Source organism: Arachis hypogaea, chromosome 2 (assembly GCF_003086295.3).
Source record: "Arachis hypogaea cultivar Tifrunner chromosome 2, arahy.Tifrunner.gnm2.J5K5, whole genome shotgun sequence".
NCBI lineage: Eukaryota > Viridiplantae > Streptophyta > Magnoliopsida > Fabales > Fabaceae > Arachis > Arachis hypogaea.
In genome coordinates, this window is record NC_092037.1 from 92,534,543 (window position 1) to 92,550,844 (window position 16,302).

Sequence of the window (16,302 nt, forward strand, 5' to 3'; positions counted from 1 at the left end):
ATAGACATAAAATAAATATATTAAAAATTTAAATTTTTTGTATTTTTAATAAAAAAATTTAATTTATAATTTTAACATATATTTTTAAAGAACAAGATAAATATTTTTTTAAAATAATTATTTATTTCATTAATATACGTAAATGTATAAAAATTAAATTCTAAAAATAATTAAATCTTTTTATTAGTTCTTAATTACGTCTTGTTTTGTTTTAATTAGTAAAACAATCATTTCTCATGCTTATCTCTGCCCGCCATATTTACATCCACGCCACGCTACTAAAAAGCTCGTGTCGCTCACGCGTCCTCTCATTGGTCCTTACTCTTACTCTAGAAGCTTCGTTAACTTCTATAACGATTCTGCATACACAACCACCTTAAAGGCTGCTACAAACATAAAATCTTAAATCTAAATCTAATTCAAACTTAAAAAAAAAGGAAAAAAAAAACATTTACATCGCATACCTCATTTGTCTTTGTCTTAGTATTGTATAAGCTCATCATCTGTTTTCTTTTTTCTTCATGAGCTAATCTTTTTTTTTTTTCACTTCACTCTTGTTAAAATTGGAATTTCCCAAATAAAATTCAGACAAAAATGGCGGCTTCTAATGACTCAGAGACAAAGATAGATGTTCAGTCCGTGCCGGCAAGCACGGAGGCAAGAAGTGGCGACCGCGGTGGCGATGGCATTGCAGGGATACTACAGCGTTATAGGAGGGAGGGTTTTGTTGAGAGAGGGTCTTTGTGTTTGAGAGGGCTTGCTCTTGTTTTCTCTTTTATTTCTTTTTTCGTTGTGGTCACCAATGAACATGGCGATTGGAAACAGTTTCACAAGTATCAGGAGTACAGGTCTGGATGCATAACCTCTTTTTCAATCAATTTCATTGTTAATTTCAAGAGCATTTTTGAGAATTTTGAAGAAAGGATAATAGGTTTTAATGAAAATTTGATTTTAAAAGATATTATTTGTAAATCATTTCGGTTGATCAAGTATTCAACTCACTCGTTCGGAATCATGTTTTATATATGTAAGAAATCCATAAATTTAAACTAACTTAGATTTAGATGCTATTTAAATTTGTTCAATGGGTGAAGAAACTGAATGATTGATGTGAGAATTTTGAATAAAGAATGATGGGTTTTAATCAAAATTTGAGCTTTGTTCATTTGGGATTTTGAAATTAAATTTGAATTTGTTGTTATTTGGATAATAATATATATAGGTATTTGTTGGCCATAGCAATTCTTTCTAGTTTGTACACTGGAATCCAATGTTTTCGCCAAGTTTATGGGAAAAATATGATTCAACCAAATATTGCAGTTCTTGTTGATTTCTTTGGAGATCAGGTTAGACCTTTTCTTTTGTAATATTAATTTCTATGATGCTTTGATTGTTAACCCAATAATCAAGTTGAGTAATGAAATTGATAAGGTTGTGTAACTGTGCCTTTAAGGTTTCTTAAATGATTACTTAAATTAAATTTGGATGGACATATAATTAATTTTCAATGTATCATTTTATTTAAATAGATAGTTATTTTGAAGGAAAAAAAATACTAAAATTTTACCCATAGTATCTTCATTCTTCAGCCACAAATCTAGGTAGTTGGTAAAGCTAGAGTGGAATTTTGATAATTGAGACTCTTTTCAAGTAAGTAACCAATGAAACAAGAGTGTATTATTCTATTTAAAGAGAGAGAACTTTCAAGTTCGTTCTGAAAGCTTCTACAACATAATAATCATGAGAAAAAGAGAATATTTATTGACTTCTTTAGGGTGTCTGAATATTTATTGGCTTTAAACCTTTAACTTAGTTTTTCACTAACCTAGTGGATCCAAATTTGTGTAAACATAACAAATAAAAAACGTGTCCAATACAATAATTTATTTTCTAAATTCATATTATATCGGTATATTGCATAAATGTAGATCAGAAAAGTATAATAATAACATATGGATTAGGATATTTTGGTGGAAGTGAAAAGAATATTTTGGTGAGGACGAAAATAGAGAATTTCAGTGAAAGCGAAAAAAAGAGTATAATTTTGATAAAATTTTTTTTATTTTATAAAAATATTACTCTCTGTATTAAAATGTTTAAATTTAACAAAATATCTCTGTAATTTGTAAGGCTTTTCAATTCTACTAAAAAGAGCTTTTCGTCCGATTAAAAAAAACTTTCTACCTCCCCTAAAGTTGTATACTCTCGTATACATGTAAGTTATACAGTTAAAACCATTTATTTTATATACACCCAAAACTTTTTATATTTAAATTTTTTAGGATAAACTATACTTTTTATTTTTAAAATTTATTAAAATTTTTAAAAATATCTCTTAAGTGTATTTTGTTTTAATTTTATCCTAAAAATTTTCGATTTGCATCAAATATATTTTTAATGACTAAATTTTTTTAAAATTAATTCAACAACAATTTTATAAGAACAACTTTTAACATGAATTAGTCAGACATAATTATCATGCATTATTACTAGTTTGGTTCTAAACTTCTTAAAAATTTAGCTGTCAAAAATATATTTTATATAAATAAAAAATTTTAAATTTTTTTATAAATTTTAAAGATAAAAAATATATTTTATCGAATTTTTTAATGGTAGAATACAATATCATCCAAGTTAAATTTTAAAAGGAAGTATGTATAATTTACGTGTAATAAATTGATTTGAATTAATGAGTGAAGCTAATTTTAAAATCTTTTGTGGGTACAGATAATGGCATACCTGTTAATATCATCAGCATCAGCAGCAATTCCAATAACAAACAGAATGAGAGAAGGAGCAGACAATGCATTCACAGACACATCAACCGCCGCAATTAGCTTCTCCTTCTTTGCATTTTTGTGCTTAGCACTCTGAGCCATCATTTCTGGATACAAATTATCAACTCAAACTAATATATAAAATTCCCATAGAATTTTCCCTATTAATTAATTGTTTCATATGTACAGTTTCATTTATTTCTCTATAAAATAATAAATTTTCTCTGTAAATTTATGGTTCAAGGAGTGCGTGTGTACCAATTTTATAGAAAAAGTGAAATATGAGATTGTACCAATTTTATAGACAAATATAAAATAGTTAGTATTTTTTTAAGTTAAATCTATTTGTGTACTTTCTCTTCCTCTGTTGAAGATTTTGATAGAGAAGAGTGGAGTGGGTTATGTAACACCCTACCACATTAAGCTTTACGCTTAAGTCGTAAAACAGAGGTGGTGTGGTATTACGACCTCTAAAATAAAATGAGTACACATAATAGCAGAAGAATTATAATATGCTAGGAGCCTTGAAGAATAGAGGAAATAAAAAATCGCGAATATAAAAGCGCAACGCTCGAGAAATGAGTTAACTTGCGTGCAAAGAAAGCTACAGCTATCAAGTGTCAAGTAACCCAAAACAGGAATAGAGAGTCAAAGATACAAAATAACGAGCTCCTGACTCAGCCTGCGAAGTCAAGACTGGCCGGAGAATATACACACATATATACATATATATACATATCCAAAACTCAAATGTACATAAACAAAATCCTGCCTCTCTATACACCTCTAGGAGGATCAAAAAGAATAAGTTATGTGGAGAGAAAGCTAAGTACATATATATACATCATAGGATAACAAAATAACCCAGTAACCACTCCGCTTCAAGAGTCCAGACGCCTAACGAGATGCCTCTCGACCTACATCTGAAAAATAATAACATAGTATGGAATGAGAACCGGAGGTTCTCAGTATGGTAAAGGTGCCACACACATAATATATAAGGTCCTGGGAATGCCAGAGGCAATCCTAGAACGCCGACACTCAAATTATAGAGCTTAAAGTATTAAATAGAAGCCATAAAAGGTGGTTTACTAAGGATATTTAAACCTAACTTAACTTAACCTTAAATCTAAATCCCATTCTGCCATTCCTCCTTACCTCCAACTCCATCATGCATTTTCACAGACAAGTAAACAAACAAAGGCAAGCACAAGAAGGTTACAAGTACTGCAGATAACAAATATACATTTAACATGGCAAGTACATTTAGGCACACCCAGTTAATACACAAGCAAGTAATTCAAGTAATATGCATATGATGCATGCCTGTCCTATGGCTGATGAGGCTCATCTGTCGGTTATCCAGCCAACCCGACAAGTCTGAATTGTACTTAGACTGTCCCCCGACGTGCATCCCCAAGAGTCTATGCATAGTTTTTCTCAAATAATCAATAATACTCAATGGGGGTAACATTCCCGGGAATTCATATAGTGCCCGGTCACACACTTACGTCGTAGGGTCAACAGAGTATCGAGTTTTCAACCTGGTACACGTGGTGGCAAGCCACGGCACTTAATCCAGGGAATCTCGTATCTCAGATTATTCAAATTTATAAGCCATATAAATAATTCAATTATAATTTATCAACTTCAACATCATTCTCAATCGCATTTCATTCATCATCATACATCAATCATATTCAATCCTTATCCTTCATTATCACACCTCCCATTCCGTCCATCAATAGTTCCAATTCAAAACATAACTCATTCCTTTCTAAATGAATCAAACTTAAAACATGCTCATTTTCTTAATAACTCTAAATCAAACCATATAACCTTTGAATCTAAATCTTTTTAAATAATCATATAAACAAAATCTCTAATTTTTATAAAATTTCGGCAGCATCTCCTCTAAAACTCGGACTTTGCCACCCTTTTCGGGTCCAAACCTGCTTTCTTTTCAATTCAACATACCCTTCCTCATTATCATAACAATCTCCACAAAAAATCTACCTCAGATCAACAATTAAACTCATACAATATTCAAATCCAACAACCAAAATTCAACTAAGAGTCATAGTTCACAAATCCTAGGCTTTTAACACACAATACCTCAAATCAATAATTCACTGAATCATTAATTAATCAACAAACACCAAACCAACCATGTTCATCAACAATAACATTCAACTATAATTCTCTCCAAATTAACATAACAACATTCAACATCCAAAATTAATAACCAATTATATTCATCGACAAATTACTAAACATTAAACGTACACCTGCATTCCAACTTATCCTATGGTCATCTAGCCTAAGTTTTCACAGAACATTATATATTAAATGCAAGAAACCTAAACCATACCTTGGCCGATTTTCACGTAACGACCAAAGTTATTTATTCAAAACCAAGACAGCCCCTCAAAACTCAACTAATCCGCTTCCTCCAAGTTCCAGTATTCACAATTTCAAGTTCCAATTATTTATTCACAACCTAATACACATTCATAACACATATATATCCAATTTAATACTCAAAGCTCAAATTCAATGAAATTAAAATAGAATTATCATATCCTCACCCTACCCAAGCTTCACATAAGCAAGAGTGAACGTTTTTCTCAAGCTAATTGGATCCTAAAACATCAAAAATTAAAGAAATTGAATACCTCCACTCAAATTCTCAAAAATTGGGGAAGAAGAGGCTGAGAATAAAAAAACAAGTTACCTATGAAATTGTTCCGGTAGAAACGTAGAGCTCGATGCGGTGGTCGCGTGGCCACAAACGGTGCGGCGATCGGAACTCGGACGGAGGAGATACAGCGTTCGGAGTTCACCGTAAGAGTTACGGGATTCCTTTCTCTCCTTTCCCCTGCAACTTCAACGTTGCTGAAATGGGGAAGATGAGGACGTGGGTCCTTTTTAAAAGCTGGTCCGGTTGGGCCCACGGTCTGGTTTGGGCCCGGTTTAACCGGTTCGGCCCGTTCGGTCCAATTTTGGACCGTTTTCTTTAAAATTGGTGTCAAAATTCTCGTTTCGATGAGCTCTATCCTAATTTGATATAATATTCACATTTCTAATCCTCCTTATTAAAAATTAATTTATTGACTAATTATCTACTAATTAATCGGGGTTTACATTCTACCCACCTAATAAAGAATTTTGCCCTCAAAATTCAAATCTAGTTACCTGAAAAGAGATGTGGATAGTCCTTTCGCATATCTGATTCGAGTTCCCAGGTATGTTCCTCGATACTAGCTCGACTCCAAACTACTTTTACCAATGATACTTCCCTTCCTCGTAATCGTTTAACACTGGTGTCATCAATCCTCACCGGAATTACTGGGAGTGTTAGATCTTCTCTCACTTGGATTGGTTCTGGTTCTAGAACATGACTTGCATCAGGGGTATACTTCCTAAGCTGTGACACATGAAATACATCGTGCAATTTCGAAAGGTACGGCGGTAAGGCAATTCTATAAGCCACTGGTCCAATTCTCTTCAGGATCTCAAATGGTCCAATATAATGGGAATTCAGTTTCTTGGTCTTAATGGTTCTTCCCACTCCAGTGGTTAGTGTAACTTTCAAAAAGACATGTTCCCCTTCTTCGAATTCCAAAAGCTTTCGCCTCTGATTAGCATAGCTCTTTTGACGGCTTTGGGCTATAAGCATTCGATTACGAATCTTCTTTATTTGCTCAGTCGTTTCAGTTATCATCTCAGGCCCTAATAAACTCCTTTCTCCAGTTTCATACCAACACAACGAAGATTGACATTTTCTGCCATACAGAGTCTCATATGGAGCCATTCCGATGCTCGCATGATAGCTATTATTATAAGCAAATTCAATTAATGGCATATACCGATCCCAGCTCGCAGGCTGGTCCAAAACACAAGCCCTTAGCATATCCTCCAAAGTCTGAATAGTTCTTTCTGACTGACCATCTGTCTGAGGGTGATACGCAGTACTCAAGCTTAGTTGAGTCTCAAATGCACGCTAAAAAGCTTCCCAGAACCTTGATGTGAAACGAAGATGTCTACCAGATATAATGGTAGAAGGCACACCATGTAACCTAACAATCTCTTTAATGTACATTTGAACCAATTCTTCCATTGTGCAACTTATTCGAATGGGAAGGAAGTGAGTTGTTTTTGTCAGTCGATCCACAACTACCCAAATAGCATCACAACCAGATCGGGTTCTAGGCAACCTTATCACAAAATCCATTGCAACACTCTCCTATTTCCATTGTGGAATCTTTAAAGGCTGAAGGGTTCCTGATGGTCTCTGATGCTCAATCTTAACCTTCTGACATGTTAAACATTTAGATACATGCAATGCCATATCATTCTTCATCCCTGGCCACCAGAACATCGCTTTCAGATCCTGATACATTTTAGTACTCCCTAGGTGAATTGAGAATCCACTCTTATGAGCTTCCTTCAAAATACTCTGTCGCAGGTCTCCGATATCTGGCACAATAATCCGGTTCTTGAACCTCCACAAACCATCCTAACCTTCTGACACTCTCCACTGTTTTCCCTGTTCAACTGCTGGTAATACCTTACGTAACGCTTCACCGTCTCGATGGGCTTTCAGAAGTTCTGATTTAAAATCACTTGAAATCTGCAATTGACTCAAACATAGGATTCCAGATTCTTCTCTAATTCCCAAATTCAAACCTTGAAATGCCCTTAGTGATTCTTCTTCCCGTAACATCATCCAAGCTGCATATAAAGACTTTCGACTCAAGGCGTCTGCCACAACGTTCGCTTTTCCTGGATGATAATTCAATTCAAAATCATAATCTTTTAGAAGCTCCATCTACCTCCTCTGACGCATATTCAACTCCTTCTGCTAAAAAGATACTTCAAACTCTTATGGTCTGAGAAAACATGAAACTTAACACCATAGAGATAGCGCCTCCAAATCTTTAAAGCAAATACAACAGCAGCAAGTTCCAAATCGTGTGTCGGATAGTTCACTTCATGCGGCCTTAACTGCCGTGAGGCGTATGCCACAACATTCTGGTGCTGCATCAGAACGCACCCTAAACCTTTCAGAGATGCATCACAATACACTTCAAACGGTTCACTTGGTTCAGGTAATACCAATACAGGTGCAGTAGTCAACCTGTGCTTCAATTCTTGAAAACTCTCCTCACACTCTGGAGTCCAGATAAAAAGGCGTATCTTTCCTAGTCAATTTAGTTAAAGGTAAGGCGAGATGTGAAAATCCCTTAATGAATCTGCGATAATACCCCGCCAAACCTAAGAAACTCCTGATCTCTGTCACTGAAGTTGGTCACTCCCAATTCATCACTGCTTCAACCTTAGCAGGATCCATAGCTATTTCCTGCTTACTCACCACATGACAGAGAGACTTTACCTCACTCTTCCAAAATTCACATTTAGATAACTTAGCGTATAACTTTCTGTTTCTCAAAATTTGTAGCACAGTTCGCAAGTGATCAGCATGCTCCTCTTCAGTCTTAGAATAAACAAAAATGTCATCAATGAAGACAATAACAAACTTGTCCAGATACGGTCGAAAAATTCTGTTCATCTAATCCATAAATACTGCGGGGGCATTAGTTAACCCGAAAGACATTACTGTATACTCATAATGACCATAACGGGTTCTGAAAGCAGTTTTCGGAATATCCTCATCTCTAACCCTTATCTGATGATATCCGGATCGCAGATCAATCTTAGAAAACACACTAGCACCCTGTAACTGATCCATTAGATCATCGATTCTAGGCAACGGATATTTATTCTTCACAGTGATTTTATTCAACTTCCGATAGTCGACACACAACCGCATACTCACATCCTTCTTCTTTACTAGTAACACTGGTGCTCCCACGGAGAAACACTTGATCGGATGAAATGCTTACCTAACAGATCTTCCAGCTGAGCCTTCAGTTCAGCCATTTCTAAAGGTGACATCCTATAAGGAGTAATTGAAATCGGACCGGCTCCAGGTACCAACTCAATTGCAAATTCAACCTCTCGGTTAAGTGGGAATTCATTAATATCATCCGGAAACACATCTGGAAATTCACATACAACCGAAATCTGCTCTAAACTCTTATCATCACCTGATACTCCCGCAGTTAATAACATAATACCCTGACATTCAGTTCCAGAATAGTTTACTATCATAGAATTCAAATAGTAACTATTCACCACAACCGGTGCTTCTGACCCTTCCGGCATAAACTGTACTGACTTTTCAGAGCAATCAAGCAAAACATGGTTCTTAAATAACCAATCTTCCGACTATCACAGTGTCACCTGCCTGCAGGATACATCGTGTCCCCTGTCACCCATACTAAACTTCACCTTGCAACTGATAAGTTCCAAATTCAACCCATTACTCCTCAGGAACCTGTTGTGCCTGTAACGCCCTTTCCAGAGCCTGAATCCAACTATATGCATCAGTGGGATTGAGGTTCTTCTGAAGGTCGGAGGGTGAACTTTTAGAAATGTAGCAAGTGTCGTAGGACCGTCCTTATCATTATTGTTCCCGTGATTACCTTGGTTTATCTTATTACCCAGTGCCTCGGCTGTCACCTGCATAGCTGCAGCCATATTTTCCAGGGCAGCCATAAAGTCTACTGGATCATTCCCTACTAGGCTAGGAGTAACGATGCCTATCCTACCTCTATCTCGCCCGCGACCGCGTCTGCGAGTCGACATCTGGTCCTTATACACACCAAACAAGTGATATTAAGTTGATCAGTCTCAATATCGCAGGTCTAATGGTTTAAGTTCCAAATGCATGCTCACAAACGTTTATGCCATATATATCAATCAGATATCCTAATAGCACATAAGCACATATACAGAGAATGCACAGAAGTAAAATCAGTCCGTCTTTCAGGCTCTATAGGAACGAACTGCTCTGATACCATAATGTAACACCCTACCACATTAAGCTTTACGCTTAAGTCGTAAAACAGAGGTGGTGTGGTATTACGACCTCTAAAATAAAATGAGTACACATAATAGCAGAAGAATTATAATATGCTAGGAGCCTTGAAGAATAGAGGAAATAAAAAATCGCGAATATAAAAGCGCAACGCTCGAGAAATGAGTTAACTTGCGTGCAAAGAAAGCTACAGCTATCAAGTGTCAAGTAACCCAAAACAGGAATAGAGAGTCAAAGATACAAAATAACGAGCTCCTGACTCAGCCTGCGAAGTCAAGACTGGCCGGAGAATATACACACATATATACATATATATACATATCCAAAACTCAAATGTACATAAACAAAATCCTGCCTCTCCATACACCTCTAGGAGGATCAAAAAGAATAAGTTATGTGGAGAGAAAGCTAAGTACATATATATACATCATAGGATAACAAAATAACCCAGTAACCACTCCGCTTCAAGAGTCCAGACGCCTAACGAGATGCCTCTCGACCTACATCTGAAAAATAATAACATAGTATGGAATGAGAACCGGAGGTTCTCAGTATGGTAAAGGTGCCACACACATAATATATAAGGTCCTGGGAATGCCAGAGGCAATCCTAGAACGCCGACACTCAAATTATAGAGCTTAAAGTATTAAATAGAAGCCATAAAAGGTGGTTTACTAAGGATATTTAAACCTAACTTAACTTAACCTTAAATCTAAATCCCATTCTGCCATTCCTCCTTACCTCCAACTCCATCATGCATTTTCACAGACAAGTAAACAAACAAAGGCAAGCACAAGAAGGTTACAAGTACTGCAGATAACAAATATACATTTAACATGGCAAGTACATTTAGGCACACTCAGTTAATACACAAGCAAGTAATTCAAGTAATATGCATATGATGCATGCCTGTCCTATGGCTGATGAGGCTCATCTGTCGGTTATCCAGCCAACCCGACAAGTCTGAATTGTACTTAGACTGTCCCCCGACGTGCATCCCCAAGAGTCTATGCATAGTTTTTCTCAAATAATCAATAATACTCAATGGGGGTAACATTCCCGGGAATTCATATAGTGCCCGGTCACACACTTACGTCGTAGGGTCAACAGAGTATCGAGTTTTCAACCTGGTACACGTGGTGGCAAGCCACGGCACTTAATCCAGGGAATCTCGTATCTCAGATTATTCAAATTCATAAGCCATATAAATAATTCAATTATAATTTATCAACTTCAACATCATTCTCAATCGCATTTCATTCATCATCATACATCAATCATATTCAATCCTTATCCTTCATTATCACACCTCCCATTCCGTCCATCAATAGTTCTAATTCAAAACATAACTCATTCCTTTCTAAATGAATCAAACTTAAAACATGCTCATTTTCTTAATAACTCTAAATCAAACCATATAACCTTTGAATCTAAATCTTTTTAAATAATCATATAAACAAAATCTCTAATTTTTATAAAATTTCGGCAGCATCTCCTCTAAAACTCGGACTTTGCCACCCTTTTCGGGTCCAAACCTGCTTTCTTTTCAATTCAACATACCCTTCCTCATTATCATAACAATCTCCACAAAAAATCTACCTCAGATCAACAATTAAACTCATACAATATTCAAATCCAACAACCAAAATTCAACTAAGAGTCATAGTTCACAAATCCTAGGCTTTTAACACACAATACCTCAAATCAATAATTCACCGAATCATTAATTAATCAACAAACACCAAACCAACCATGTTCATCAACAATAACATTCAACTATAATTCTCTCCAAATTAACATAACAACATTCAACATCAAAATTAATAACCAATTATATTCATCGACAAATTACTAAACATTAAACATACACCTGCATTCCAACTTATCCTATGGTCATCTAGCCTAAGTTTTCACAGAACATTATATATTAAATGCAAGAAACCTAAACCATACCTTGGCCGATTTTCACGTAACGACCAAAGTTATTTATTCAAAACCAAGACAGCCCCTCAAAACTCAACTAATCCGCTTCCTCCAAGTTCCAGTATTCACAATTTCAAGCTCCAATTATTTATTCACAACCTAATACACATTCATAACACATATATATCCAATTTAATACTCAAAGCTCAAATTCAATGAAATTAAAATAGAATTATCATATCCTCACCCTACCCAAGCTTCACATAAGCAAGAGTGAACGTTTTTCTCAAGCTAATTGGATCCTAAAACATCAAAAATTAAAGAAATTGAATACCTCCACTCAAATTCTCAAAAATTGGGGAAGAAGAGGCTGAGAATAAAAAAACAAGTTACCTATGAAATTGTTCCGGTAGAAACGTAGAGCTCGATGCGGTGGTCGCGTGGCCACAAACGGTGCGGCGATCGGAGCTCGGACGGAGGAGATACAGCGTTCGGAGTTCACCGTAAGAGTTACGGGATTCCTTTCTCTCCTTTCCCCTGCAACTTCAACGTTGCTGAAATGGGGAAGATGAGGACGTGGGTCCTTTTTAAAAGCTGGTCCGGTTGGGCCCACGGTCTGGTTTGGGCCCGGTTTAACCGGTTCGGCCCGTTCGGTCCAATTTTGGACCGTTTTCTTTAAGATTAGTGTCAAAATTCTCGTTTCGATGAGCTCTATCCTAATTTGATATAATATTCACATTTCTAATCCTCCTTATTAAAAATTAATTTATTGACTAATTATCTACTAATTAATCGGGGTTTACAGGTTAAAAAATTATTATTTTTTAATATATTTATAAATAATATATATTATAATTATAAATTAAGTTATTTTATATTAAATTATTTATATAATGAGAATTTTATTTATTATCATAAATGTTGAATGAAATAATTTATTATTATTTTTAATTTGGAATTAAATGAAAATAAAATTAGAGATACTATTTTATTTAAGTTTTAGGGTTTAATGCGTACTATACTCAAATACAAATACTGATTTAAGAATTTTGGTCTCCAATACTTTAAAATTGTCTCTGTAGTTCTTTTTCCATCAAAAGAATTATAATTCAACTCTATCAAAAATACAAAAACTTGATTGAAAAAGATAAAAAGTCAAACTCTTCTAATTATGCACATGAATTTAGATAAATTTATGCATTTCAGTATTTATTTTTTAATAATTTAACATAAATAATTTGGGATTAAGAAAACCAAAAATTTTCAATAAAATGATGATTGATCAAGGCAATATTCTAGTGCAATTTAAAGGAGCAAACAATAGATAGGATAAGTTTTTTTATTTTAGTATATGTTTAAATAGATTCCTAAAAAAATTATTTATCAAATATTTTCATCTCAAAAAAAATTTATTATATAGAAGTTCTTAAACTTTATAAAAGTAAGATATATAAGTCTCTTTGTTATATTTTTAAAGACCTATATATTCAAGTAAAAATATGTCTGATTAAGATAGAGACTTATATGTCTTATTTTTATAAAATTCATGCATCTCAATGTAATAAAAAATTTTCAAGAACAAAAATATCCAACACAAAATTTTTTAAGGACTTATTTAAATATATGTTTTATTTTTTTAATAATAATAATAAGTTAATTACTCTAATAATAATAAGGATTAACTACAAAAGATGTACCAATAATTTTATTACTGACAAAAATATACCAAAAATTTATTATCGACAAAAATACTCTAAAAAATTTAGAAATACGCTAAATATGTCCCAAGAAAATATAATTTTTTTATAAGTGACAGGCGATTTTTATATTTGGCAAACAGAAACACTCGCTGCGGCCTTGTTGACATGCGGAGGGCTCACAAAAGTTTATGCTACCAGAGCAGCTTATAAAACACATAGAAGCACGAGGTTGTGTGTTTGAATGGAGAGACAAAGTATTTCAGGTATATATCCATGTCTGGTCTCTGTCTTGAGACTTGGAGAAAATACTAATTTAGTTAAGCAAGAGCATTGATCACTGAGGTTTTTATCATATATCATGGACAGACCGAATTGGATCCCAAGTGTTGGAAATTACAGGTAGAAGATATAATCCCAAGTGTTACAACATTGATGATAGCGGGATGATTCAGCTGGCTCATTTCTCCCAAAATCTAAGACAGGTATTTTCCTTGTTTCTCACTTTTCTATGAATCATAGAGATGCTGGAAAATCACACATGAAGATTCTAACGTTATTGGCATTGCCGATCTTGCAGATTAATTTGTCGTATAGTTCGGTTACAGATGTCGGGCTGCTGTCACTTGCTAGTATCAGTTCCCTACAAAGTTTTGTCCTGCTTCACCAGCAGGGCCTGGCTCCAGGAGGACTTGTTGCGGCCTTGTTGACATGCGGAGGGCTCACAAAAGTAAAGCTCCATAGTTCGACAAGATTTATGCTACCAGAGCAACTTATAAAACACATAGAAGCACGAGGTTGAGTGTTTGAATGGAGGGACAAAGTATTTCAGGTATATATCCATGTCCGGTCTCTGTCTTGAGACTTGGAGAAAATACTAATTTAGTTAAGCAAGAGTATTGATTACTGAGGTTTTTATCATATATCATGGACAGGCCGAATTGGATCCCAAGTGTTGGAAATTACAGGTAGAAGATATAATGCCACATGATTTTCACTGATCATTTGAAGTTTGAGGGAGAAGACACTTGCATATGGCGTTTGATATGCGAGTTTGCGAAGAATTTCACGTGTTGCTCAACCATTTCCTCCTCGTTCCTGGGCCTCCACCTCCACCACAGAGTGAAATGGAGAAAAAAAAGTGTGAATTTAGCAATAATAATGGCAACATTAGCATTAAAAGATATGAATAAGTAAAATTGCGTGGATCAGGATCAGGATGAGAATCAAAACTGAAAACTAATTAAATAGCATTTAGCTACTTTAGTCTTCCAGCTCTGTGATAAACTCTTTTGACTTGTTCTTCACACAAAGTTTGCTCTTTCCAAGTCGCTTTCAGCCATTTGAAACAAATGACAGATCAGTTTTAATAACACATCATTTCGGAAGAGCTAAGAGCCAACATAACTTACCCAAATACAAGACCAATTATTCATTTCCTTAAACAGATACACACCTACACTCGGCAATGGCTAATCTCATGTGTTGTTCACTTCATATCTTCTCTGAGTCCAAGTTATTTGAGACTAGAGGACTAAACACGTGGTTAAATTTTAAGATTTTCTCATAAACGTAAACTTAGTCTCACATCCGCTGGATTAACAAAACAAAAGCATTTTTTATAACTAAACACAAAGAACACAGAGCACGACCTTACTTGAACAGGATCTGTTCTATAGGCTCGTACATCTGTATCCTTGAGTTCTAAGGAGACAGGAACCAAAGTCTGGTGGATGAACTATGACTGTGCGATCAGAGCGGAATTAATAGACCCAATCTTTTTTCTTGGACATTTAATTAGTTATTTTGTCTAAATACTCTCATCAAAATATGGAACACCTAACCCAGATAAAAATATAAGGCACAAAAAGTGTCGTTCAATATTTCTTACCTGAAAATAAAGCAAAGTTTTTGGTTTGCAACAACTTTCTCGCTGGACAACAAAACACAGACCCAGGTAACAAAAGAAATTACAAAATAACCAGATGAAGAATAGTGGAATACCAAGAAGTTCTCACTTCTCAGTTCTCACCCTCGCTTGATAGAAAATGAAGGGGAGGAAAATTTTTTTTTTGTTTTCGTTGGCGGTGTGGTTAAATGGTCATTAACGAGGTGTTTCTGGCTTCAACGGGCATAGGTCATAGGCCTTTTGACTTTTTAGTCTTTTCAGGATCTTCTCTTGTCTAGGCCTGACATGACTTGACAGTCAAATGATAATAGAAAAGAGTGGAGCAGGTATATTTATTACCGACTATATATATATATTTATAGGTGGTTAATAGTTAAATTAGTTTTTAAAAAATAAAGTATTTTTTAAATTTATTTTCAAAATTTTTTTTAATCAAATTGATCATTCAAAAATTATAAATTAATCATATCTGTTTTTTATTCACAATTTTCGTTAACGATTAATAATGAAATATTAACTGATAGTATATATGACACATAAGATATTTAATTAGACGTTGACTAAATATATTTACGAAAATCTATCAATTTAGATACTAGGTTATATTAGGAATAGAATTTTTGTAATTGAAAAATTGACTAAATTAATAAAATTTCGTAAACATATTTAGTCAATATCCAATTAAACATATCAGGTATTATATATGTTATCTATTAACGTTTTACAACATTAATCTTTGAAAAAATTATTAATGGAACGACGGAAGAATAAATATGATTAATTCGCAATTTTTGAATAATCAATTTGATTGAAAAATCTTTTAAGAATAAATTTAAAAAATGTCTTATCTTTTAGAGAGTAATTTGACTATTAACCCGACCTATACCCGTCCCACCCACCCGAACCGCAATTTCTCCTATCTAAAATATAATCTATAACCTATAAATGCAAAATATTAAAAAATATCATGTAAGTTACAAATATAATTAAGACATCACATTATAAATTTTAAACAATTTAAAAACAATCATTCATCAAATTAAATTCATTAAA

The 16,302-nt window shown here is 34.3% G+C and overlaps 1 protein-coding gene, 4 long non-coding RNA genes and 1 pseudogene across 9 annotated transcripts; 3 read left to right on the forward strand and 3 right to left on the reverse strand.

Moving 5' to 3' along the window:
• The first annotated feature begins 381 nt into the window (after nt 1–381).
• On the forward strand, nt 382–3,008 carry LOC112751221 (CASP-like protein 4B4). The gene is made up of 3 exons (XM_025800291.2): nt 382–848; nt 1,223–1,346; nt 2,728–3,008. The coding sequence occupies exons 1-3, from the start codon at nt 595–597 to the stop codon at nt 2,872–2,874; spliced, it is 525 nt and encodes a 174-aa protein (XP_025656076.1). The 5' UTR covers nt 382–594; the 3' UTR covers nt 2,875–3,008.
• Nucleotides 3,009–3,334: 326 nt separating this feature from the next.
• On the reverse strand, nt 3,335–5,679 carry LOC140180028 (uncharacterized). Of its 3 annotated transcripts, none has more exons than XR_011874233.1 (4): nt 5,512–5,679; nt 5,371–5,420; nt 5,149–5,277; nt 3,335–3,700 (listed from the first exon to the last, which is right to left on the reverse strand). It is a non-coding gene; the product is annotated as an uncharacterized lncRNA (long non-coding RNA). The 3 variants fall into 3 exon arrangements; XR_011874232.1 differs by having other exon boundaries at nt 5,366–5,420; XR_011874234.1 differs by lacking the exon at nt 5,371–5,420.
• A 4,279-nt stretch (nt 5,680–9,958) lies between these two features.
• LOC140180024 (uncharacterized) lies at nt 9,959–12,205 on the reverse strand. 3 transcript variants are annotated; one of them, XR_011874229.1, is made up of 4 exons: nt 12,037–12,205; nt 11,896–11,945; nt 11,674–11,802; nt 9,959–10,226 (listed from the first exon to the last, which is right to left on the reverse strand). It is a non-coding gene; the product is annotated as an uncharacterized lncRNA (long non-coding RNA). The 3 variants fall into 3 exon arrangements; XR_011874230.1 differs by having other exon boundaries at nt 11,891–11,945; XR_011874231.1 differs by lacking the exon at nt 11,896–11,945.
• A 1,116-nt stretch (nt 12,206–13,321) lies between these two features.
• Nucleotides 13,322–15,519, reverse strand: LOC140177935 (uncharacterized). Its single transcript, XR_011869611.1, has 2 exons — nt 15,232–15,519; nt 13,322–14,450 (listed from the first exon to the last, which is right to left on the reverse strand). It is a non-coding gene; the product is annotated as an uncharacterized lncRNA (long non-coding RNA).
• On the forward strand, nt 13,637–14,355 carry LOC112751230 (uncharacterized). Its single transcript, XR_003176315.2, has 3 exons — nt 13,637–13,825; nt 13,921–14,172; nt 14,276–14,355. It is a non-coding gene; the product is annotated as an uncharacterized lncRNA (long non-coding RNA).
• Nucleotides 14,988–15,113, forward strand: LOC112765262 (small nucleolar RNA U3; annotated as a pseudogene).
• Nucleotides 15,520–16,302: the final 783 nt, after the last annotated feature.